At 50.1% G+C, this 26,835-nt stretch overlaps 1 protein-coding gene across 1 annotated transcript; it reads left to right on the forward strand.

Moving 5' to 3' along the window:
- The first annotated feature begins 8,275 nt into the window (after positions 1–8,275).
- On the forward strand, positions 8,276–26,580 carry ETS2 (ETS proto-oncogene 2, transcription factor). Its single transcript, XM_059392356.1, has 10 exons — positions 8,276–8,508; positions 12,562–12,633; positions 15,083–15,194; positions 16,744–16,863; positions 17,182–17,382; positions 18,856–18,939; positions 19,968–20,189; positions 20,995–21,258; positions 23,249–23,367; positions 24,305–26,580. Exons 2-10 carry the CDS (start codon positions 12,562–12,564, stop codon positions 24,518–24,520), a joined length of 1,410 nt encoding a protein of 469 aa, XP_059248339.1. The 5' UTR covers positions 8,276–8,508; the 3' UTR covers positions 24,521–26,580.
- Positions 26,581–26,835: the final 255 nt, after the last annotated feature.

Genomic DNA, 26,835 nt, shown 5'->3' on the forward strand with positions numbered 1-26,835 from the left:
GAGTTTTGAACAAAGCCCACCATGGGGCTTCAGGCCACTCTTGGGTCATGGAATGGACCCACGAGACAGCCTCAAATACCAGAGGTCAAGCTGTACCTTATCCAGGAAAGAACAAGGAAGTCAGGTGTCACTGTTTGTGATTAGCAGTGAAGTCGGTGCAAAGACCAGAGGCCTGGTGCTGGCCCTCAGCTTAGCCCACTGGCCAGGGGGCAAGATGCTGGCCAGGCTGAATCAGAATTTCCTCACTGGTAAACCAGGGATTCGAAGATAACAGGGTGTGATCTGCTTATCACAGAGCAAGGGCAGGGCCACCCATGTCTGCGAAAAAGTCTGTGAACTGTTTAGGGCTCCACATAAACAGAGTGGCCTTCTGTTTGCGTTAGTGGGAAAACACACTTCACAGAAAATTTTGGAATATTTTAGTCTTGAATACCAAATAAGTTTGCTCTGTGACTTTGGGGAAGTCCCTTAAACCAGAGAGAGTAATGCAATCTCAAATAAGGAATACCATAGAAGGTAAGTCTAGGCAAACTACAGCATACTACATAAATGCAAGATTCTTTTTAAAACAGATTTTATTTATTTATTTGAGAGAGAGAGCAAGTGCATGATCTGGGAGGGAGAGAGAATCGGAAGAAGATTTCTTGCTGATCACAGAGCCCAGGGTGGGGCTCGATCTCACAACCCTGAGATCATGACCTGAGCCGAAATCAAGAGTCTAACTAACGCTCAACTGACTGAGCCATGCAGGTGCCCCCATAAACGCAAGATTCCACCATTATTATAGGTTTTCTTTTTCCATTTCAGCAAAATATTATAAAGGACATTACGTAATATATTCACATCTTTTAATGGGTAGAATTTTTCTCACATGTATCCATACTTACTAGCCAACATTCTGTGTGTTCGCTGGAAAGGTGATGAAAATTCGCCCTTGGAATTCGTTAATGTCATTTACCCAACAAATATTTATTGAGTCCTGTGTGTCAGGAATTGTTCCACACATTACAGAAAAGTAGGAAACAAAACAGATACAGTGCATGCCCTAATGCAGAAGAATTTGTGCTGGAGAGATAATGAGTCAGGTAAAAAAAGCATAGTAAATAATACAATGGGCTTCGGGGAAAAAAACAACCACGTGGGTCTGATGGGACTGGTCGAAATTTCCGACAGGTAGCCGGGAAGGTCTCAGCAAAGGTGACTAAGGGAGATGGGAGGCAGTAGGCAGAAGGAGCCATGTGGCGTCTGGGGAAGGGCTCTTCCAGGAGAGGAGGAGACGCCTGGTGTTCGGGGAAGGCTAGAGCTGGCGCCTGGAGGGGTCCGGGATGGAGGAGGGAAGGTAGGTGACAAAGACGGTGGAAAGTCAGGTCATGGGGCACTGGGGGGCCTGGTGGGCACTTGAGCTTTTATCCGGAGTCACATGGGGCCATTGGAGGGTTTTCACTGAGGAAAGACAGGTAGGACTGATGTTTTAACAGCATTCGTCTGGCTGCTGTGATGAGAACAGACATGATATCTAGAAGTCTTTAGAAATAAGTATAAGAATTTAAATTCAGAAGTTACACTGAAAGTCATTTAAAATGGTCAAATGATGTCAATTATATCTTAATAAAACTGGAATGAATGAATGATAGGTAGAGGATAGATAGATAGGCCAATAAAATGGTTGCTTTTTCCCCTAAACTAGAGCAAGTGACTCATGCAGAGAAACAGCCTACTCATTTTTTTCTATACAGATGCCAAAATGCAGGGTGAACATAAAGAAACGAGAAGGCACAACTTGCCAGGTTGAGTCAAACAAACTTCTAGCAGCTGAGCTCAAGCTAGCAGCACTCAAGGCTTAGGAGACCAGTTTCCTTGGTCTCCCTCCCATAAGGGAAGCTCAGCTGCTTCTGGGGTGGCCAGTCAGCGGAGGGCCAGAGCCACTGGGTAGCTGAAGCCCTGGGGGACAGTCGGGTGGGCAGTCGGGTCCAGCCCAGCCCCGTCCTGCCTGGCACGAGTTCACCTCTTCATGCTCTGCTTTGGCTGGTGCAGCAAGAGAACATCAGCGATGAGCCCACTTTGGGCACTAAAGATGCCATGAGCTTCATGGTGCAGGCCAGTGGTTTCGTGAGTACCTACAAACGGACACAGCATGTGGGATAGAGAAGTGTGCATTGCCACGAAAAGGAGTGAACACTGACACACCCTTTGACATGGGTGCTCCTTGAGAACACGATGCCAAGTGACAGAAGTCCATCACGACAAGCCCTTCCTGTGAAATGTACCCAAGAACCAAGTCTTGGGACAGGAAGCAGATTGGCGGTAATTTTTTTTTTTTTAAGATTTTATTTATTTATTTGAGAGAGCGAGAATGAGACAGAGCATGAAGGGGAGAAGGTCAGGAGGAGAAGCAAACTCCCCATGGAGCTGGGAGCCTGATACAGGACTCGATTCTGGCTCCAGGATCATAGACCTGAGCAGAAGGCAGTCGCCCAATGAACTGAGCCACCCAGGTGCCCAGATTGGTGGTAATTTAGGACTTAAGAACAATGGGGAGACAGTGAATGGGAACAGGGTTTCTGGGGCACCTGGGTGGCTCAGCCAGTGAAGTAGCTGCCTTCAGCTCAGGTCATGATCCTGGGGGTCCTGGAATCAAGCCCCAAGTCGGGGTCCTGCTCATTAGGAAGCCTGCTTCTCCCTCTACCTCTCCCAATGGCTCATGCTCTCTCCCTCTCTCAAATAAATAAATAAATAAAATCTTTAAAAAAGATTTTTAAGTGCACTTGAATCCCTGCTGTCACAGCAGAAAGGATGCTGCAAGATGACCAAGAAGACACCGTCTCTGCCTGCGACATGGCTGTTGGCTCCGTGTGGGAGCAGAAAGGCCTGGGACAAATGCCCCACCTGGGACCAGCTGCATCATTTGCAGGGCCCAGTGCAAAAGGCAGGTGAACTTCTTGTTTAAGACAGTTACTAAGAATTACAGGATGCCAAGTGGAAGCCTGGTCCTACCATCTGTCCCTTTCTCCAGCCATGAAGTTGGGGACGGGGGCGGGGGTGGAGGTTCTTACAACATGAACCTGCAGGTCAGCTCTGCTCTGATTTGATGAAGGGGTATTTCTTTGCCAGAACAAGAAGCTCCTGTGATGTTTGTGAGATTCTTCCAAAAGACAGGTGCCAATGATTCTCCTCCTGGACGCCTAAGAGTGGAGGGTCAGCGTTCCTCCTCACCTTCAACCTGAACCGGAGTGCAGGTTCAAGTGCCTCGGTGAAGTTTGGAATCTAGAGGTGAAGAAAGCATCCGCCTGGAGGAAAGTACATGAGGAGGTGTGATTTCCACAACAGCTACAAACAAGAGGTACTAATAGCTCAGTGGGTCTGAAATAGACACAGAGACCAAAATTCCCAAGTGCAAAGAGTTGGGGGAACTTCTTGCTGCCATCGGAAAGCCATTCCTCAAAAGAATGGACATCCCATAAATTCCCCGAACGTCTCTGTGATTTATTCACAGGCCTGTTGAAGCATATTATAGTATTTAGCTTTAAAAACGTTAATCCGGGTTTCAGTTTGTCACCAGAGTGGTGTGTCCATTAACCTTACTTAATCATTTGCCAGGCAGACGGGCACAATGATGACTAACGCTTGGCTTGTGTGAAGACCAGTGGTTCAGTGTTCCAGTCTGCAGGGTAAATAATCAGGCCGATGCTCTGAGCATTACCCAGCTGAGTGCACAGTGTGGGAATCATTTTGTGATTCAGAAAAAACACACACACAGCTACAAAATCATGTATCTGTGCGGGTCTGACTCACACTTCAGACGCATTTATTTAGGGATTATCAGTTTCACAGAATACAAAGGGTCCCTCTTGCTATTTTTGTTGTCCAGACTTGCCTAAAGCATGTCATCGTGCAGTTTAATATCACGGTGGATTCTGATGGTGGTTTGTACGCACCAAGACTACTGCCGTATAAGGGAGGCAGTAGTGGAGGTGAGCCTGGAAGCAGCCCCAGTCCCAGCCCTGCCAAGAAACAGCCCCATGACCGTGGGCAAGAAATTGATCCTCCTTGGGCCTCAATTTCCTGAGGCTGGTCTCACTACAGATCTCTGAAGTTCTTTCCAATAGTAAAATTCATTGTTTCATTCCACCCACAAAGGCAAGGGAATGACAGTGAAGGGAACCGTGGGCTCCTATTGATGGCACTGGTCTTGGTCTATCTTTTTCCTTTTCATGAACCAAAGTCCTGCTCAGGGTGCAGAGCAAGGCATCCATCGGAGATGGCTGGGATGAAGGCATGAAGGGACCAAGCTCTCCAGGGTCGGAGGGACTGCTGGACTGGTCTTCATCAGCACACTTGGACTTAACTGTGTGCTTGACATCCCTCTAAGTGCATTAGAAACGCTAACTCATTTCATCCTCAGGCAGCCCTGGAAGAAATCTCAGCACCACCATTAATCAAACTTGACAGAGAAGGAAACTGAGGCCCAGAGAGGTTAAGTAACTTTCCCAGGGCCACGCTGGATGCCTAGTGAAAGATTGAGCTGGGATATGACCCAGAGAGTCTGACCCTAAAACCTACCCCTCAGAGGTCAAGACCGTAAGCTCTACCATGTTTTTAATGTCTTCGTACCCATAGGGAACCCAGGGGACAAATGAGGGGGAAGAAGTTATAATGGGCCATCCAGAAAAACTACCGATCTCCAGGGTAGTCCCAGGCTCGCTATTCCGAAAAGTCTTCACGAAGAAGATAGATACTGCTTGCTCTTACAGTTTGGGACCACCCCGTCAGGAGGCTGGGAGCTGCCAGATGACCCCAGGTTGCCCGGGATTCCTGGTACCTGTGCCAGCCTGCAAAAGGGCAAGAGTGGAGAGTGGCTTGGATGGTCTGAATGCGGTGTGCCCACCCGGAGGTGGGGGAATATGGGTGTTACAGAGCTCGACTTCATCCCTTCCCTGACCCTGCCATGCATCAGTGGGCTAGCTGCTGCTGCCAGACACCACCCCGCCCCGTGACTGCAGTGTAAGTGGTCAGTAGAGGAATTCACTGCTTTCTAAGTGCATTTCCCCTCCCCCACCCACCCCCACCTCCAGGATTTCCAGTCTTCTGTTTGTGTGTGATTTTTCACATTATTGTGGACTCAGTTTTACTTCTTCAGGGGTGGGGACTCAGCCTCATTGGTCTTTGTCTGCTCAGCAGCTGACAGTATGTTTGCCTAATGAATAAATGATACACCGCAGACCAAATGACGTCTGTTTAGCTTACAAGTGGAAACCACCACGTACTGAACATCGACTACCAATTTGGAGTTCAAGGTAAATACAGACGTGTTTCTAAGGAAGTATTTTTGGTTTGGGGGGTTTGTTGTTTTTTTTGTTGTTGTTGTTTTCTTTATTTTTACAAAATGACTTGGTAAGCTAATCATTTTTAATAATTACATCTGGATTCTAAAGCACTCTTACCTTCATTTTAGTCTCTAGACATCTAGTATTTAACCACATATGTTCTTCTGTAATACACTTTTTCTCTTCCGTGAGCTTCCCTCTTTCTTAAGGGAAAAGAGTGAAGACGGCTTTTAAGCTCAGTTTGACATAGTACATCTGATCATTTCACCCCGCGTGCCTTCTGACTTTTCATTTCCTTCTAACACGTTCGACTTTTGATCTGCAAGCACAAGGGCCGTACTTTTATTAGGGTTTAATTTACTGTAAAGCTCGGTGTTCCCTGTGAATCAAGCCATAATAGGTGAATAATCACAGGCTTCAGCCGGCCAGGTTTTAGTTCTACTGAGTAACTAGGAAACCGACTAATAATAGGAAGGTTAAAAAATGTTGGGAACCCTGATATCGCCCCAGAGCTAGGATAAGCCGTTTTATTACGTGTGCATGACTGTCCAAGCATAGAGGGGGATCAGCCACAGCATGGAACCAAGGGCACAGAGGGAAATCAAGGAGCGACAGGGGCTTGGGTTGGAGTCAAGATTTGGTGTTGGCGCATGACCCCACTTCCTCTCCCCTGCCTCCTACATCTCCTTCAGCTCCACCATTCATGCCTGTGACCAGATGATTTTCATTTGGGCTTCACACATTACATCGGAGAAGGTAGGATTGATTTCTTTTTTCATGTATATGGTATTTTTTTCCCCAAGGGTTTTCCATAAAATGAAAAGGGAAGAGCTTAGGAAAAGAAAATTAATAGCTGTATCATTTTGAGATTCTCTCTACCACGTACTCACGGCTCTGATAAATTCTTTACACATTCAGTTCTACGGAGAATGTTCATTACAGCCTGATGACATAGGTTCCATAATCCTCTTTTCTTCTGTAGAGGAGAGAATTGGCCCCAGCCTCCACAAGTCAGAGCAGAAGGAAAAATCATACTCAGGAATGGATTGTCTCCCACACTCCTCTTTTGATGTCTTTCTGGTCAGATATGTCGGAACACTGCCCAGTCTGAGCAGAACTCCCCTCCAAGCCCCCAGCCCACACCGGCCCCTCCAGGAGGGAAGGTGGCTTCCCCCAAAAGCAATGGACATCAAACGACTCAGGGAGCCTCTGAGCTTGGACAGAACACCCAAGGTCATGACAGCTGGTGCTACGGCAAAAGAAGAGGCAGTCCCACTTAGGGTCGCTGAGCTTAAAAGGATGGCTGTAGGCATCAAGCTTCTCAGACACTATCAAGGGCTGAATGAGTTGCCTGGGGAAAAAGTCCCTCTATTAGCTATAGCAGCGGGCCCAGATGAGTCAGTATTTTCTGCTACAGTGAAAAAAAAAAAGTAGCATACTCTTCACGTCTCCATGGTAACTTACTATGGATCTGCATTCCATTTATGAAACTCCTTCTTGACCTATCTATGATTTCTGATCCAGGACTGAATATAAACTGAGAAGCCATCAGAATCAGATCAGTCTCCTAGAAACAGCAATACTCCACTGCACCTGGGCTATCTGAGCTGTGTAGACCCTGCCTCTGACTCATGCCTAGTAACACCTGAAGACCCTCAGGTGCTTGGAAACATTAGAGTGCACTAGTATCTCAATTATCCGGGTAACTCCGGATTTAGGGTTGCCATGGAAACCGGCAGCCTTGGTAACGGAGAAGGGAGATGGCTCTTCTCCCTTCCCAGCACTGCAGTCCCTGAGATAGATGCGCCAACTTTCAGTCCCTTGGCCTTCCCCAAGCCGGATTGTTTTATTTTTTACCACCTTGAGGAATCTAAATTTTTCTCCAAGATATTAAGAAGCTGAGTAGGAAATGCACTTATTTCTACACATGGACTCAATTGTAGCAATGGAAACCAGCAGTAGGGGTGATGGTTCTGACCGTGACTGGGACTCAGATAAACTTGAGTTTCAGCCGCGAATTTCCCATTCATACGTTTTATGACCCGGCAAGTTATTTACCCTAAGGTTCAGTTTCCCTTACACTTTTTAAGTGGGAACAGTCACGGTTTGGAGAATGATAAGCATTCGTTCGCCCGGAGCAGCCTCGCCAACGCTGGTGACCATGCAGGCACCGCCCAACTCTAGGGGGCGCCCCGCACACGATGCCGGAGGCTTGGGGCTTCCCGGAGCGGGGCAGGCTCAGCGCCCCAGCCAAGGGCCCAGCTCGGACCTTTATCGTTTCAGCGCATTTCGGGATAGAACGATGAGAAATCGTAAGGCCAAAAGGAGATTCAGAGATGGGGCCGCTGTGAGCCCCTCATTACACAAGCCCCGCGGCCACTCGGTGCCACCACCCCTCAGGACAAGGGTGGGGGAAACCGAGTCCTCCCAGGAGAGACTCCCCGCCTGACCTCCCCGGGCTCCCACCCGCTCGGGGCGCCGGGCCTGCAGCCCCCCGCGCGCCGCGGTCCCAGAACAGCAGGCGAGGGACCCGGCCAGGTGACAGCGGGCGCCGCGCAGCGTCCCGGCCGGAAGGAGCCGGCTCCGCCCCCGCTCCCCTCCCTCTACGCCTCACCCCTCCTCTCGGGCCTCCCTCTCCGCCCCTCCTTCTCCTCGGCTCTCCTCCCTCCTGGCCCTCCTCCCTCTCCTCTGCTCGCTCCCTCCCGCTTCCTCCCTCCTCCACCCCTTCTCGGCTCTCTCCCTCCCCTCCACTCCTCTCACCTCTCGCCGCCCCTCCTCCGCCCCCGCTTCTCCTCCTCCCTCCTCCCCCCCTCCACCCCTCCTCTCTCTTCCCCTCCCATCTTCTCCCCTCCTCTCTTTCCCCTCCCCCTTTCCCCTCCTCCCCTCCCCTCTGTCGTCTTTTCTCCCTCCTCCCTCCTCCCTCCTCCCCCTGCTCTGAAGAGCGCGCCGCGAAGGGGACTGGCCGGTTACTTCCTCCGGTGGCGGCGCAGAGCGCGGCGCGGCCCCTCCTCGAGCTCCCGGAGCCGCCTGCCTGCGCCCGGCCAGTCCCGGCTCCCGGCCCCCCGCCCAGGTGCCCGCACCCGCGGCCCGGACCCCCGCCCCGCCGCCCTCGTCCTCGTCTGCGTCCGCCGCGCACCGCGGAGCCGGGCCCGGAGCCGCCGCCGGCCCTGCCCGAAGCGGCGCGGTAAGAGCGGGGCCCGGGGCGGGCGGCCGGGCGGGCCGGGGGTCCTCTCCCGGGGACCCAGACCGCGGGCGGGGGACGCGGGTAACGCAGAAGTCCGGATCGCGAAGCGCAGCCGGGGTCGCGGCGGGGCGGCGACTCTTCCCCGGCTTCGGGCTCGCTCCGGGTGCCGGGGCGGCTCGGGGGCGGCTCGGGGAGGGGGGCGCGGGCCGGACGCCGGTGGGCCCGGCGGTGACGCGCCGAGCGGGCTGCGAACTTGGGCCGCGGCCGCGGCTAGCCGAGCGGCCGGGCGGGGCGCGCCCGCCTGTTTCACTTGCTTTTGTTTTTTTAAAAGGAAATGCGGTGCGGTGGGGGGCTTCTTCCAGAGGGCGCCCCGCGGGCTCCTGCGCTGCGGCGTCGGCGCGCCCGGCAATGCCGGCGGCTTACCCGAGCGCTCCGGGCCCGGTGGGATCGCGGGCGCCCGGGGGCGCCCACCACACCTGGAGGCTGCAGCTCCGCGCAAACGTGCCGCGTCCCGGCTCACCTGCTCGGCCACTCCGGGGCCCGGCCAGGGGCGGCGGAAGAGGGAGGCTCCAGGAGGGGAGACCCCCGCGGGCGCCCCGGGACTTCTGGATCGGGGCCCTCTGCGGCGCGGGGCGAGCGTGGGAGCCCGTGGGAAACGCGGTGTGGGTGCGCGCGGCTGCCTTTATTTTCGCGTTCTTAAAGGATTTCGAATTCATACTTACAAATGTGGGGGTTTTGGTTTTGTTTTGGATTTTATTTCTCTCTCTCTCTCTTGAGCACAGGAGACTTAAAATACTGGCCTGTATTCAGTTTCAGGGTAGCTTAAACTGGTAGTGCCGAGCTACTTATTTAGAAAGTAAAGAAGTGAGCCCTTTGGAGATAGAGGTAATTTATTTTAATTCACCAGTAAGAGGTTCTGTTCGTCCTGGACAATGGAAGCGCCCGTGCGCTATCTGCCTGTCCACAGCTCCACCAATCAGGGAGATAAATCTCCAAGTTAAGGTTTATTAAAATTCTGAGTAATATCACAGTACAGTAAGGGTTAGCACTGTGGGCCCTGCAGGGAAATATTCACTCATTTCTGGCGTTAGTCATTCCTCTCTACAAACCGGTAACTTTTGAAAGAAAGAGCAAACCAACCTTGCAAAGTGGCAAATGGGTTTGTTCTTGGTTTTGTTTTTCTGATTTACCCAGATACTAACCTGTGCCCTGATCTCTCTGGTAAAGGATCAGTCCTTCCAGAAAGGGTACTTTTGTTAGGCTCTTTGTTTTAAAATTTCTCTCTTCTCAGCTCACACATTTCTGCCCGGTTTTCTTTTGTTTTGTCCAAAAACAGCAATCGATAGGGCAACACTACCTTGCCCTAAATTTGAAATTGATTTGGGCAGAGGAACTTGCCCTCTTAACAAGCTTTGTGGAGTGAACTTCAATTTCCCTCCTTATGTGTCTGCCTGAAACCAGTGGAGGGACACTGATTCCACATGGTTTTTACAAAAACAGATTAAAAGCTGGACAACAAAAGAATCGTAGTCTGTAGCTAGTAATTAGAGCTCTTTAGGTGGGAGTGGTAGACTGCTTTTTCTCCTGGTATTTGTACCCAAAAATCAGGCGGACTTTACCCATGGCTTTCCATACCAATTCTCTGTCCACCTCTGGGAGGCTGAGAACATGTATGCTAAAGTCGGCAAGTTGTCTGCAAACCAGACTTAGAAAAAGAGCTGGCCTAGTGGGCTCTGGAGGGATCACTGGTAACAGTTAAGGTGTCTTTTCATGTGGGTCTTCTGTGTGAGGTTTCTTTATTTAATCAACAGGTAATAAGATTTAGTTCCTGAAGCTCAGACTTAAGGACCATGTCCCATGGGAAATAGTGGTGAGCTGGGACAGGGTCTAATAATATTTGCATGTGCTCTCCACTCCTTGGTGATGTTCTGGGAGAAGGCCCATGCCTCATCATCCCAGTTACCTTCTCACAGAGCAGCTCCGTCGGCTGGGACTGATCTGCCCTGTGCCCCCTTAGTCAGCCGTGTAGTAGCTGTGTGATCCTGGGCAAGTCACCAGAGGTCTCTGGGTCTCCCTTGCCTAGTAAGATGCAACATCACTGTAAAATGTTGACAACATCCATCTCTCAGAAATGCCAGGGAGACTCAGTGAAGGGGGAATGTGTAGTCGCCCAGCATGGGCTTAGCTATTGTCAGTAGGATCCTGTCCAGGGGCCATTGTTAGTGCATATCGACGCCTGAGTTCACGTGGATGGCATGACCCACTAAGTAGAGATTCCGAACCAACGTGGCCACTTTGGATCCAGAACAGATTCCTTCCTCTGCTCCTCTCTTGCCCCATAGGACAATTAATTTATTGTTTACTGATTTATTATTTATTAATTTAGTCCAGCCTTCACATGTCACCATGATAATTGCTCATACTCTGAGGGTTTCACCAGTGCCTCTTGCCTGCTCTGTGGCCTAGACCCCCCTCCCATGTTGCCTTTCTAGCCGCGGGTGTGTGTGTGTGTGTGTGTGTGTGTGTGTGTGTGTAGTACTTGGGAGGTCTGGTTGAGCCATAATGTTGATCATAAAGAGAAGACAAAGTACAAACTCGAAGTAGTCACAGGGAAATGTCCTACTTGCCACCTCCATAAGCCCTATCAATTGCACAATATTTTAATTACTCAGAGTTCCTGGTTGTAACAGGTGGCAGCGCCCAGGGGAGATTATGGGGGAAGACAATTAGGGGGACCCTGTAAAGCTGCCTATAGACCTTTGGTTCCAAAGCTGGAAAGCCAGGATGGGGGACAGTGAGGCACGCCCCATGGGGTAAAGGTGACTGCCATTCATGCTAGCCCGGCTTCTTCAAAAAGGAGTTTTAGTTTCAGTCGCTCTGTATTTTTATATACCACTCTGGTGGCATTATCTTGGTACCTTTCTTACTTATTAATGTAGAACTCAACTGGCCCGTCCTGTGGTAGGGCTCCAAGTTCAGTTTTTGGTCTCCAGCGGTGCCCAGTTGCAAGCCACATAAAAACTAGAAGTTTCCTAACAGCCACATTCAATGTTGGGAATGTTAGTGGAGTTAATTTCAGTATATCTCAACTAACCGGATGCATTTGGAATATTACATAAACGTGTAGTAAATACAAAGACCTGACTGAGCTACTTTACTTTTTTCTACCAAGGCTTTGAAATCTTGTGTATTTTACACGCGGAGCTCATCTCGACCCATCCTAGCCCTGTGCCAAGTGTTTGGTGGCCGCAAGTGGCTGGTTACTGCCGCGTGGGTCAGCGCAGGTCTGTCTTGCAGAAGCAAGTACAGGCTGCTCCGTTCATGACCAGCATTACTTGCCCCTGGAGGAATGAGCAGCCGAGCAACACACAGAGCAGACCTATTTGGAGTTGGTGTAGTCCCCACGGGAGGGTCTGGGACAACACAGGGGGTTTGGCCTGGAGCAGTGGCTCTGGGAACCTGCTCTGTCCTTCGGGGAGTTCTTCCTTAGCAGGGAGGAGCTGGGCCCTAGGAAGCTCTTTCCAGCATGCTGACCTGGATCTGGGTCCTCCAGGGCTTCCTGGGTTGAGCTGACTGCTTTCACCTCCCCCTGCCCCCAGCAGATGGGTGTGGCCTGTGCCTGCCTGGCACCCCTCTCTCCCTGAGGGTGTCCTGCACCCTGCGCTGACCATGGACATGGCATTGAAAAGCAGCGCACCCTGCTCCCATCATGGGAAGATGAGGTCCTCCTGGCCTAGCTCCCCCAGCCAGGTTCCCTTGGGAGGCCCTGACCTGCCAACCAGAAAGTGACTTTATCTGTGTGCTTTATCTCTAAGTGGAATTCTGGAGAGAATCAGCGTTATTATTTAATTACTCAAATAGCCTACCCTTTGTGAAAAGGGCTTTTTACGTAAGAACTGGCATTCAGGTTTGAATGACCTGTCTTGCTGTAGACCTTGACAGACTCCCCCAGAATTAGGGTTGATGAAACCAGTAAAAACTCATTAGAAATGTGCGTGATTTGTTGCCCCCATAACTCTTTCTTTATGTCTTTTCGTTTTTCTTTCCTTCAAGATGAATGACTTTGGAATCAAGAACATGGACCAGGTAGCCCCTGTGTCTAACAGTTACAGAGGGACACTCAAGGTAAGTGAGCAAGTCTTCATTTAAAACCTCTTAGAAAACATTGGAGAACTGAATCTCTAGGAGAAAAAAAGACACATGCTGGGTTCTAGAAGACTGGTTCTTGCCCTAGCCTTTTAATTTATGGGCTGTGTGACTCCGGATTGTTTGCTTAAGCTCTCTGGGCCTCAGTTTTCTAGTCTATAAAATGGGTCTCCTGATGCTTGTTCTACTTGTCTTCCAAGATATGAAACCATTTAATTTGCAGATGGGGAGGCTTTTGTGGTTTATTTCTGAGATTCCTGGCAGGTGAAAAATCCTATGATTCTCAGTAGGACAGAGCTCTCGGAGAAGCTGTCTCCACTGCTATTCAGTTCCCCAGTGAGTTTCCCCGGGGCGATGGGCTGGCTGTAGGAGAACTGGAAAGGAAAGAGCTGAGAGGTGGATGACCAGCCCCGCTGGGGGGCTTCTTTCCTTCAGAAGGGCGGGTGCCCGTGGGGCGGCCGGTGCCCATGGGGCTGCAGGTCCCTGTCCTCCCGGCTGTAGAGAGCAGCTTTGCCTGTTGGCGTAAACCAAAACACAGATGAACAATGAAGGAGCTTTTTCCAGTGCATAATAATCAAATTTCATGTAGCTGCTATCTCAGTTCCTTTGGGGAACGTTCTCGAGTAGCACAAACTGATCATTTCCCCTTTGCCTTCTCCAAACATGACAGCGAGATAGGATTGTTTTCTTAGCATGGTGTAGTAAGCACGTTTCAGGGCTGTGATTTTTAGACTCACTTCGTCCAAGCCTGCGCAGTTATGTATCTCTGTCATGTTGGATTTTCTGCTGTGAATCCTTAGCAGGTTATTTGTCTGGGAGAGCCCAAAGAGCCAAAAATGGGTACAGAGACTGTATGGTGAAGGTCACGTATGGTTGAAGGTCATGAAACTTCAACCCAGCCAGTTCTCTGGTTTGATTTGGTCAGCTGTTTTCAGTGTGGCAGAAACCATACGAGAAATTGCACTATGAAGTTTATAACCATACCCCTGGGAAGAAATATTCTTCTATAAGTTAAAAAGGCTTCAATGATGCCCATGTGATTTCGGGTTTGGAGAAGAAACAGTTATTGCTGAAATTGAGGTGTTGAAATACACAGTGCGAATTTGTATTGTCTTTTGGCTTCCTGATTTTTAAAAAAAGAACTTACAGGAAGGAAAGGAGAGGCATTTCTTGGTCACCCGGGGAAAGGCTAGTGGGAATTTTAAAAACTGATGGGCTATTTCACCAAAATTAACCCTAAAGTAGTTCATATGTCTAGGTACGGATTTCAAACGTGATTGGTTCTCCCCTTAGGGTTTTGGCAGTTGGACATTGTTGTCCTGGACTTTGGGGGGCTGGCCTCCAACATCATTGGGACATCATTGCCTTGAGTGTTTTCAGCAGAGTCTCAACTTCTGCCTGCCTTCTTACGTAATGCGTCATGCATTGTTCTGCATTTCTAAGAAGAAAGCACCCAAACCAATTTTATTTGTAAATGTGTTGCACATTTTTTTAAATTGATGACTCAACAGATGGGTCATTGTGTTACACATAACATGGGCTTTCCAGTTTATGTTGGAAAATATAACCATCTTTTACATTGTTCCTCAGCAAGTCAGGCAGTGATGAATCAAGACTCTTCTCTGTTACTTACACTAAAGGCTCTCTCTTTCATAAATGAGATCAACACACAGTATCTTTTTCTGTGTCTCTGTCCTCTTCCTCCCCCTAAGCTATAGAGAGTTTAACTTGAAACCTCTTTTCCTTTGGAAATTTTTCCCCTCAGTGGATGATGTGGGGCAAGGGTCTTTTCAAAATCTCTACATTTATAAAATTAATCCTTTGTGAGGAATGTTTTCATACGTATTACTATCTTCTGAACCATTGGAATTGATGAGGGGGAAAATCTAGTTTCAATTAAAGCGTTTCACAGTTGAACATAAAAATAAATGCTTCCACAAATAGTTTAGCTTCATGTTTGTTTTCCAAGTTTCATTCAGTCATCTGCCTTCGCTTTAACTGCAGTAACTGAGCTAACTAAAACTGTCCTGTGGAGCGTGTGACTCAGTTTCCCCTTGACGGGACAGAGGGGCCAGGTGTTTGGACCAGCAGGTCTCTAAGTCCCACCTAACACTGTTCTTCTAAAATCCCATCATTTTTAGGTTTGTTTACTTAGTTTACTCACTGAAATTAGTTAGGCCATTAAAAGGAAATTCCCAGTCATCTTGACTCCGTGAGGGCGACGCAATGATCCAGAGTTAAACAGAATCCTTTCCATCACTTTGACAAGAAGTCTGGTTGGATCATTGACTGGTCATTTCCTTTTATGGCTTTATAATTGCCAGTTTCATCAGGGTGTATCGGGAAGATGACCATGGACCACGTTTCAAACAGGTAATTAAGTGAGTTTAAATATTAATTTCGGTCTCCTTTTCCATCTGTTTTGCAGCGCCAACCAGCTTTCGACACCTTCGATGGGTCCCTGTTTGCCGTTTTCCCCTCGCTCAGTGAAGAGCAAACTCTCCAAGAGGTGCCCACAGGCTTGGATTCCATTTCTCATGGTAATTTGTTACTCAGACTTGACCAATCATGCATGATTTCCCATAGTTGAGTTACTAAAAACGTGAGCCCTGGTAAGCGACAAAGGTTGGTTTCTTCAATCTCGGGTTTGAAAAGTCAGATAGTGACTGTGGACCTGGGAAAAGACGGTTTTCCTTCTTCAATGGCATGAGGGTCCTGACGTCACGCACCGCCAGACACACTCCAGAGTGCAGGAGGGCCCTGAGATCTCCAGGGATGGGATGTTCTCATCCCTCTTGTAGACCCACGCCCCTTGTCCCAGGGGCGCCTGCAAAGCAGACCATGAAAGTGCCCTCCAGCTTCTCATTCTAGGGTCTCACCGTTAGGTTTGATCATCCCCTGCCCCGGAGTCTTGGGGCAGCAAAATTATACCTGCCGGTTTGCATTTACTTCTATAGTTCTTAATGTTGTTGTTTATCATTTTCTAAAGGGATAGCAGTCAGATAATGCCTATGCAATTACTGTGATAGGGTTATTAGTTGGAAACATTCCAGACATTACTTTGTCCTGTGAAGTAGGTGCTAGAAAATATAACCTAGAAAATTAATTAAAAAACAGAGGCTTGCATAAGCCTGCCATCCCGAGCCGGCCATTGATCATTCTTGAAACTACCGAGGGAATCCAGAGGAGATTTTCATTAAAAATTGCAGGTGCGCTGGCTTTACAGGTGCTAAGGAGTCCCTTTGCCTTCTGTTTACTTTAATGGAAGCAGTGCTACCCTGCACATTCGCCTCTCCTGGAAATTTTGACCAAAACCATTACTTTCCTTCAGTGTCCAAAAATTATAAAAAAGTTTTAGATAGAAATTTCAATGAAGGGTAATTGGTTTTTTAATCATGTTCTGCAAAAGAATTTGCAAAATAAAATAAAGCTTAAGTTCTATTTCAGTTTTTTTTTTATAAGTGTTGTTATGAGATGTATAATACTTTCTCAACTTCTGCTGCCCCATCCCCCAATTTTTGTTGATATTTACACTCTTTTTTTTTTTTTTTAAGATATTATTTATTTGCCAGAGAGAGAGAAAGCACAGGCAGGCAGAGTGGCAGCAGAGGCAGAGGAGAAGCAGGCTCCCTGCTGAGCAAGGAGCCCGATGTGGGACTCGATCCCAGGACGCTGGGATTATGACCTGAGCCGAAGGCAGAGGCTTAACCAACTGAGCCACCCAGGCGTCCCCCTAATATTTATACTCTTTTGAAGAGTGCCATCAACAAGGCGTCTGGGTGGCTCAGTGGGTTAGGCCTCTGCCTTCAGCTTAGGCCATGATCTCAGGGTCCTGGGATCGAGCCCCGCATCATGCTCTCTGCTCAGCAGGGAACCTGCTTTCCCCCCTCTCTGCCTGCCTCTCTGCCTACTTGTGACCTCTCTCTCTGTAAAATAAATAAATAAAATCTTTAAAAAAGCATAAAAAAGAATGCCATCAAGGTTTGCAGTTGGAATTGTTCCTTCCTGAAAACTAAGATTTCTCCCCTAAATTCTCTCTTCAGTCTTGCCTGCTTAAAGTCCTCATGTCCCCCTGGGTTTTCTTTCTAGACTCTTCCAACTGTGAATTGCCTCTGTTAACTCCGTGCAGCAAGGCTGTCATGAGTCAGGCCTTAAAAGCTACCTTCAGTGGCTTCAAGAAGGAGCAGCGCCGCCTGGGCATCCCAAAGAGTAAGTGCTCTCCAGGCACTTCCCTGAGTCCGGGTTGTAGGAGAACAACAGATCTGACTGCAGTTGCCTGAGACAACTTTTTCTTCCATCTTTGCTTAGAGCATCTTACAGGGTGGCAAGGATGTGGTTCACCTGCGCTGGTTTTTAGTTGGACCCTGTTGACTGAACACTTAATCCAGCACTGTTGTCAGGGTCTTAGAATTCCCCGGGGTGTCTTGCTTCTTTAGCCAGTCTCTGGAATGCTTCTGGACTTTGTGAGTAGATCCTGGAGTAACTCCATTTTCTCCCTGTGTCCATCTTTGCTTCCCTCCCCGGCAGACCCCTGGCTGTGGACCGAGCAGCAAGTGTGCCAGTGGCTTCTCTGGGCCACCAATGAGTTCAGCCTGGTCAACGTCAATTTCCAGAGGTTCGGCATGAATGGCCAGGTGTTGTGCAACCTGGGCAAGGAGCGCTTTCTGGAGCTGGCTCCTGATTTCGTGGGCGACATTCTCTGGGAGCATCTGGAGCAGATGATCAAAGGTACCCGCCGAGGAACCGGGCGCCTCGCTGTTGGGGAGAGCCGTGGCAGGGAAGGGAGATGGGGGAATCTGTGCTTCGCAGTCGTAAGGTCGGGGTTTCAGATTGTGTGGAGCAAGATCGCCTGAGAATGCCACCGAGTGAGTCAAATGTGTGGCAGCGATTATAGGTTTTTTAATCTGTGTGTGTCTGGCATCAAGGATAGCCACCAGGCAATAACCTTAGTGACTACCTTATTGACGGTGATCCGATGGCTTGCGTCAGGGGCGTACGTGTTGCCTCAGACTTGGGAGGCCAGCAAGTCCCTTGTTATGGAACCCAAAGAAGAAAGTCAGCCTCAATGAAAGGGAGCCTTTATTCAGACAAGCTCTGTGAATTTGACCATGAATTTTCCTAAGACCAAATGGAATCCAGCAGCAAGAATTTCTTCTGATTTTATGTATTTAAACATAGGCAGACATAATTGATGCATATTTATATGCTGACATTACACAGACTGGCCATTGAACAAAAGAACTTTCATCTTATAGAAAGTTTTGGTTTAGACCTTAAGAGAGTGTTGACAGCAGTATTAAAAATATATCCAGTTAAAAAGGAGAGGAAAAGCTATAGTGAGGGGTTAGGTTAAAAATATGAGAAAACTAGTTCTTTGGTCGAGTTCAGAGCAATAGTCCTCGCTCACTTGGTTTCAAACACAGAGTTTCAACACTGTTTACAGACTCAGAATCTTTAAAAGACCTTGGGATTCAGCCACCCTCTCTTGGCTGTGGCTTCTGGGGGCCAAGGACACTTATGTTTGGAGACCCCCAAATTCTCCCTGAATTTGAACAAGTCTGATTGGACAAGTTTCAGGTAAATCTGTTCACTGGCAGGTTGGGCCTGTTTTACCGTCACGCAGGCTGTAAGTTTGAGGGTGTGGATTTGTGGGTATGCGTGGTTCAGTGTGTTTGTAGGAAGTAAGCACACACCAAGAATGCTAACCTTTTCAAGGTCCCGGTGCACCGTGGCACCTTCAGGGTCCCATAGCACTGCTGGCCTCTCTGTGCCGAGCTCACCTCGCCCTGGAGAAACATGGGGTTTGAAGCCACAAATCCTAACCTCAAGCGGGCAGGAGCTGGGTCCTCTTTACTAACCCACTGTATTCCCAGCCCCTGGGACACGTGGCACTTCATAAATATTTAACTGTCTGTTGTTGGCACGGGTGAATTAAAATCACAGTGTAGATATTTAAAATTATGCAGCAGAACATTTCACTTAGCCAGTGATAGCATTCACTCTGGAAAACTTACTCCGGATATTAGAAAGTGTGTTGTCATCTCTAGTTTTTGAAAAAGACCAAGTGACACCAAATCCCATCAGCTTAAATATGAAACATAAATGCATTTAATTATCCTAAAATAATCATATAGCAGTAGTTTAGAAATAAATATTCTTTCTTGCATAGTTTTAACCTCGATTTGCAATCCTGTTTTCCAGAAAACCAAGAAAAGACAGAAGATCAGTATGAAGAAAATTCACACCTCAACTCAGTCCCTCATTGGATTAATAGCAATTCACTAGGTCAGTCCAATCAGTTCTGCCCTGAAGACCTTGGTGTTAATTTTTTCTATTAAATTGGGACTCCCAACCCCCCAAAATAAATCAATAAAATAAAAATAAATCTGCGCAACTTCTCACCCTGTGCTGTCCCATCGGGTGACCACACGTTGAGCCACTGAACACTTGAAACGTGGCTGGTCCACATGGAGACGTGTGGTAAGAATATAAGCTTAATGGAACAAAGAACGTAAAATGCCTCCTTAATCAATTTTAGATACTGATTACATGTTAAAATGATCATTGGTAATAGAGGGACAGGTAAAATATAAAAGTAATTTCACCTGTTTCTTTTAGTTTGCTTCTGTGGCTTCTAGAAGATGTGACATTGCCTACATGGCTGTGTTATACATTGGCCAGTGCGGTCCGAGGCAGTTCAGAGAGCCCGGCGTGGAAGGAATGAGCTGAGCAGCTGTGGGCCGAGCTAGCTTAATAAGTAGGGGTCCAGGCACAGGAGGCATGTAGAAAGCAAGTCTGAGTTTGCTCTGATCTTTGGAGTTTAAAGAAGTGTCCTGGAATTCGGGTCTTTCCTTCTGGTCAGTGACACTGATGAGTGTAGGTTACAGGGCAGGAGGGGGGACCCTAGCCAGCAGAGCGAGGGGATGTTCCTTACAAGTCACATGCTGGCTGGGAAATCACTTGGTCTTTCTGAGCCTTATTGCCCTCGGAAGCGGAAAGAGCCAGTGACCTGCGCCACTCCGAGAGTCGCATGAAAGCATTTGATAACCTAGGGCCGTAGAAGTGCTCACGTCCAGGTGTCCCATCATGGTCCAGAGGCAGCAGGCGTTTGGGCGAAGGGCTTATCGGCCGAGAGCGGGAACGGCTTGAGAAGAGGAGCTGGCGGGAAAGCGCCTGCCAAAGCCCGTGCGGTTTTGGAGAGGGTTAGAGCGTGCAGAACTGGGTGCATTTGATTTGGTTCAAGGGCACGGAGGGTCTCTGATGACCCCGTCGCTCCTGCCTCATAGCTCTGCCATCTGATTGTTCTATCCCAGGCTTCGGCATGGAGCAGGCAGCGTATGGTGTGCAGACCCAGAACTACCCCAAAGGTGGCCTCCTGGACGTGTGTCCATCCTCCTCAGCGTCCAGCATGCTCGGTTCCGAGCAGGAGTTTCAGATGCTCCCTAAGTCTCGACTCAGCACCGTCAGCGTCAACTACTGCCCCATCAGTCAGGACTTCCCGAGCGGCAACTTGAACCTGCTCACCGGCGGTTCCGGTAAGTCAGGCTCCTGAGAGCTCCGTCAGCCAGTGGGGTGGGTTGCTGCCAGGAGCCACAGTAGAACAGAGACAGGAGCTCCTTAAACAGTGTAGCCTGTGTTCAGCCGTTGGAGGAAGTCAGACGCTTCTCTGCGTCCTGAGCAGCTGTCCCGCACTGTCCCCGCAGGGGACGGATTTGCTCTCATGCATGGACTCCTGCTGTGTTTTAGGCTCTGGGCTGGGCGCTGCGGGGACTGAGTGAATGAGACAGGGCCCCTGCTGTTGCAGCGGGATCCCCCCCACTGCGGTGGGATATTTTGGGAGAAGGTGCAGGAACATGACATTCCCGCAGTCCACAGCTTCCCCACACCAGGAGGAAACCACTGTCTTGAGTTTTGTCCTCATAGATCCTTTGTTCCTGTCCTTGAGCTTATAGAAACGGAATCCTTGCGTTACATTTTCTTTCGCATTGGTCTTTTGCTCCTCGTGTGTCTGAGACCCAGCCATGCTGTTGGATGGGGCACACGGTTGCTCTTTTTCATTGCTGTATAATACTCCATCCCGTGAGGACGTGCTCCCCTCCCCCCAACCATGCTCCTGTGGGTGGAGGATGTCATTGTATAGAGCATTTGTCGTAAGGAGTAAGAGCCTGGCGAGAAGTCCAGGACTCTGCACCAGCGGGCTGTAGGCGCAGTGGGGTTGCTGCAGCCCCCAGACCAGCCTGTTGGACCCATGCGCCCACCCCCCTGCCCCTCATCGCTCGGCAGCACCAGTCGATTCGCTGTCCTGGAGAGTCAGCGTTTGTGCCCGGCTGTCTTTGCCAGGGAAGCCCCGGGACCACGACTCCCCCGAGAACGGCACGGACAGCTTCGAGAGCTCTGACTCCCTGCTGCGGTCCTGGAACAGCCAGTCATCGCTGCTTGACGTGCAGCGAGTGCCGTCCTTTGAGAGCTTCGAGGATGACTGCAGCCAGTCCCTGTGCCTCAATAAGCCGACCATGTCCTTCAAGGACTACATCCAGGAGAGGAGCGACCCAGTGGAGCAGGGCAAACCGGTTATACCCGCGGCAGTGCTGGCTGGCTTCACGGGTGAGTGCATCACACCGGCCTTCCCTGGGCCCTCCCCAAGGCCCTGACCCAATGCCATGTTCCTCCAGGCTGTTTCTGGTCTGAGCACATTGTAGCTACAGCCCACACTTGATGCGTGGCTGTCATCCTGAATCAGGCAGGCTGTACCCCTGAATCCGAAGAAGGCCGAGCTCGCACGAACCGTCGTGCACAGTGGCGTGGATGGGAGCCCACGGGCCGCCCTCTCCCTGGGATGTGCTCGGCCAGCCTGGAGAGGAGCAGGCCTGGGGGGCCCGGGCCCGTGGAGGCCTCAGCTCTGACTCACCCACTCCACGAATCCCAAAGAATGTAAACTGGCCCAGGGAGGGACAGCGGAGCCGGCCTCAAACATCACGGGGACTGTTTACCTTCCTTGCTTCTAAAATCCATCTTATTTTTCAGATTTGGGCGAGAGCTATTTTAGGCAGAGGACAAATATTAAAGCTGTTTTTAGAACCAAATATTTCCAGTGCTTTAGCAAAAACACCAAGATTTTTTTTTTCATTGCTTCATGGGTCTTTAAATGTGTTTTTTTTTCCTATTTTGACCATATGGAGCCACTGGATTAAAAAATGCCTACTTAAAATATTCAGTACAGAAGCAGTCACTTTTTTCTTTTTTGTCATCCCGAACACCCACAGGAATGGGGCTGGTAAGAAAATAAACAGCCATGGTGTGACTGTCTTTCTTTTTCTTTTTCGTTTTCTTTAAGGTTTTAAATCTATTCAGTTATTTATTTATTTACTTATTGAGAAAGAGGAGTGCGGAAGCCTATGCAAGCACGAGGTGGGGAGGGGGCCCAGGGACAGGGAGAGAGAGAATTCAGGGCAGACTCCCCACTGAGCACGGGTCACGACACAGCTCGACCTCATGACCCTGAGCTCATGACCTGAGCCAAAATCAAGACTGAGCCATCCAGGCGCCCCTTGCTGTTTTTCATTTGAATATTGGTTGCCATTTGTTGACTGTCGGCTCTGTGCGGTTAACTAGGCACATAGAGTTGCTTGTCCTTGGAGCAGCCCGGCGGGGGTGGGCGCGACCCTGTTGGGCCTGTGGGACAGTTGGCTCAGAGGCAGACAGGTCTCCATGGTCACATGGGAAACCTGGTTGTGCCTGGTTCCAGAACTCCCCGTCCTTGGTGCTTTACAGCCTCATGGCTGATGGCCACTGGGTCTTGAGGAACGACTGTTGATGGGTGTGTGATCTCGGGAGGGGCACCTTGCCTCTGAGCTGTTCCTCATCTTTAAAATAGTTCCTCACAAGACATCAGTTCTAAGTATCAATCCAGAAAAGGCATATGGAAACCAAAGTGTACCTCACCAGATCCAGGGAGGCCGTGGAGGCAACCCCAGGTGACCGAGTGGCGTTGAGTAAACCAAGTCTTGGATGAGGCAATTTACCCGCCGCCGTTTGGCAGGAAAGCCGCGGCCTGGGATTCCATGAGACATGCCTCCTTCTGTGGCGAAAGGCCGTTTCAGCCACCCCGGTCCCACTGGGTGGTTCTAGAAAGGAACCCTGAAACTTATTACATAAGAAACAATTAAACAGGATGAGGAATTTTTTATTGTTTTAAGATTTCATTTTTAAATCCTCTCTACACCCAGCTTGGGGCTCCAACTCGCAGCCACTGCTCTACCCACTGAGCCAGCCAGGCACCCCCAGAATGAGGAATTTTAAGGTGAAGAGTTGGTGGCCCTGAGTTTTCTTCCAGAGAGACCCGACTCAGCAACCAAGGGCGTGAAGTGCCCACTTTTTCAGGAGGGGGAGGGAGGAGGGGAGACCCCAGAATGTGTGTCTCGCCTGATGCCATTGGCAGGTGTCCTGTCACCACACTTGGGAGATGTGCCTTCCTGTTGGCTCCCTGCCCAGAGTAGGGGCTCCCGTTCCTCGGTCAGCCTGTTCCATTGGAAAGGCCCAAAGCCTTGCCATACTTCAAATCTATAAAAACATACAACTCGCCCCTTTCCCCCAGGAAGCGGACCTATTCAGCTGTGGCAGTTTCTCCTGGAATTGCTCTCGGACAAATCCTGCCAGCCCTTCATCAGCTGGACTGGGGACGGCTGGGAGTTCAAGCTCGCCGACCCTGATGAGGTACAGCCAGCGCTTGGGAAGTCAGTCTCTGGGCTTTGAACCCTGATTTCATCACTCTGGGCTCACAGATTCAGCTCTCGGGGCCCAAGGAAGGGCTCCCCGCTGCAGATGAGTTCTAGCATTCTCTGGGTATGTGTGTGGGCACAGGGCAGGCTTCTGCGAGCTGCTCTCTCATCTGATAAAAAGGCCCAGGTGCTAAGTGAGGTTGTCTCCTGACCATCTGAAAATGCCTCAGGAATGTGCCTTTTCCCACTGGTGGGGAATGAGCCTCCCGGCAGCCCGGGCTGGTCCTCTGGCCACTGCCGCTCTGCCACGCTCAGCGCAGGCACTCGGAAACCCCGGAGGGGAAGGCCAAGGGCAGATGCCATACTCTCCCCTCCAGGACAATGTTAAAGTAGCCTGTGATCTCAGGCAGCCTTAGAGTGCAGGCTGTCGCCGCTGGCCCACTCCGATCCCCTGGGGAAGCAGAAGCCTTAGAGAATGCAGAATGTCACATGGCTCAGAGCCCCAGCCAGCAGCTGTTGACTGTGGGGCTCGGAGGGGAGAGACACTACTTCCCGCCTGGTTGGGTACGCTTGCCCCCGGCATGGAGCCTTGCTGCACAAGCGCGGACAGGAGGGGCCGGTGCTGTGGTCGGGGACAGGAGGGGATGGTGCTGTGGGCGGGGGACAGGAGGGGCCGGTGCTGTGGGCGGGGACAGGAGGGGATGGTGCTGTGGGCAGGGGACCCTCACTCTCCCACCTGCCCTGCTTCCGCCCCAGAGAGGCAGCGAGGGCCTCCGTGCCGCTGCAGGTGCTGGGACACACCACACCCCTGGGCCCCTTCTGTAGTGCCCAGGTTCTCTGGGGGCAGCAGACATGAGACTCCTCGCCGGGGCAGGTCATTCATTTTCCTGAACTGCAGATTTGAACTCTTTTCCCGCCTGTGCCCGCTGCAGGTGGCCCGCCGGTGGGGAAAGAGGAAAAACAAGCCCAAGATGAACTACGAGAAGCTGAGCCGGGGGCTGCGCTATTACTACGACAAGAACATCATCCACAAGACGTCGGGGAAGCGCTACGTGTACCGCTTCGTGTGCGACCTGCAGAACCTGCTGGGCTTCGCCCCCGAGGAGCTGCACGCCATCCTGGGCGTCCAGCCGGACACGGAGGACTGAGGCCCGCGGGGGGCTGCGAGTGCGGCCATCCGACCCACCGCTCCAGTGACCCTGACAGGCGGGATTGGACGCGTCCAGGAGAGTCCCCAAGAAGCAGTGGCCTTATTTCACTGGAAACCATGGCTTTTCACCCGAAGCAGCATGGTTTCTCACTTGTAAAGCCCACTGACGGGAACGCGCTATGTATGATGCTGTGACCTCAGAGTGACCAAGAAAGAAGTGCTGGGAAGCCGTCCTGGCTCCGAGCAGGCCATGTGACAGGGACGTGCAGGCCGTGGGATAGTCTCCAAGGAGCAAGCGTGTCTCGGGCACACGCATTTTGGCTTTTTTTTTTTTTTTTTTTTTTTAATGTACTTTTGCCTTTGGCTTCCAAGAATCACAAAGGCAGAAGCGGTCTCTTTGGTTCAGCGAGGCGGAGGGTGTGGGGAGACAGCCGTGCCATTTCAGAAGTTAGTTTGTATATATGACTGTAATCTTAATAATTGTTGTCAAAGTCCTCTCAGAGTCCTATTTAACGAGAACTGTATATTGTAATTTAAAATACTTCCGTACGCGTATTGGAAAGATCGCAGACACCCGGTGTCTCTGCGGTTCCGAGGAGCACGCACCGCGTTCCGCAAGCCCAGGGTCTGCGCAGGCGGACGGAGGAGTTGTAAAGTGTGTATTATTTACATTTAACATGCCTACAGGTAGACATCGAAGAGGGTCAGTCCCTGTTTCTGTTTGGTTTTGCCTGGATGATTATCTGGCAAGACTTTGTACATTTGGGAATTTTTATAAAACACTTAATGTTATTCTCCGGAGGCCCATCCCGCCTCTGCCTTCTCCTTAATTGTAATGTAAAAGCTATAAAGCGGTATTTTTCTTGACAAATAGCATCTGTTTTCCATTTCTGTGCATGCCTTTAAATCCGTTCATACACAAGACCGATTTTATTTTTTAGTTCAACTGTGTTTCCCCAACAGCTAACCTCCCCGACCAGCCGTCTCCTTCGCTCGCCTCACCTCCGCACCCCAGATTATCCTGTATGATTACAATAAGAATGCTATTTTTGGAAATATGTGGCTCCTTTTCAGAGAGCAGGAGGAGTTTATGTAGCAGCTACTTTGACTGCAAGTAACTCCCTGGAAAAAAATGTAATTTGTAAGAAAGCTTTATTTTTATCTGCACTCCATGGGGAGTTAAACATGTCGTCCAGAGCGGAAGCCAGCCCGGGGCAGGTGGGGGACAGAGAGGGGGGGATCTTCAGGAAGCCTCTTGGTCGTGAACAAAACACGACTTTTCCCTCAAGCTGTCGAGGCCCGGGCTATCTGGACACTTGGCCGCTCCTTGCTGCTCAGTGCCCAAGCTCTGTGTTCCTGTTTCCATGGAGGCAGAATGTCCAGAGGCGAAGAGAGGACAAGCGAGGCGGGCAAGAGAATCCGTTGGAAGATTCGATGTGAAAAACATTTTGCTCACCGTGGAGACTGTCGTGGTTGTTTCAAAGGACCTCTGGGGTGGGCCTGCATCGGGGTGCTTGGAACAGATCAAGCCAACGTGGTTTCAGGGCCGCACGGGCTTCCCTCGCAGTGCAGGGCCGTGCGGGGAGCGCTGGGAGCTGTGGCTGACGTCCCCAGGGAAGAGTCCGTCCCCGCGATGAGGCTGCGGGACCGGGTGGTGGGGCCGGCTGGGCAGCCCAGCGCTGGGGCGGGAGGACTCAGTCCCAACACCTACAGGAGACCAGGTCCAGTGTCCAAGCACAGTACTTTTTTCTCAAGCAGGACATGTTTATCACTGAGACATCTGTTTATAACATCCCCAGACATGTGACTGGGACCATCTGGCTGCCAAAGGGAATCTTAGTCTTCGGCTTGTTTTATGTGGGGTTGAACCAAGCGAAATTGCCAATATTTGACTTTTTTTTATCTACAAAGTTGGCAGTTTCATGTGATTTAGCCTAATAGTTACAGAAACTAAAGCCCATGGTAACCCTTTGGTGTGGTAATGCACAGACCTAAGGATGAAGATTTTGTAATCTCGCCTTTCCTTTCTCAAATAATAAAGTATTTTGTTTATATAAACGCCTCCTTGTAAGAGTCCCTTTGTCCTACCCCAGCAGGGAGGGAGGAGGGTCGGCGGAGTGAGGATAGTGAACCCCGACCCATGGTGCCCCGGCAGTTCCCAGTCTGCTGAGACTCCCATCTCCATTTAACTGGTTTTACACATGGGGTCACCCAGCAAACCATGACCACGCTGCAACCCAGCTGTAAGCTCTTCCTGAAGGAACCCCCCCGAAAAAGTGTTCCCTTACGTCAAAAAATGCTTTTAAGAGGGGA

The sequence above is a fragment of the Mustela nigripes genome, chromosome 2 (genome assembly GCF_022355385.1).
Source record: "Mustela nigripes isolate SB6536 chromosome 2, MUSNIG.SB6536, whole genome shotgun sequence".
Lineage (NCBI taxonomy): Eukaryota > Metazoa > Chordata > Mammalia > Carnivora > Mustelidae > Mustela > Mustela nigripes.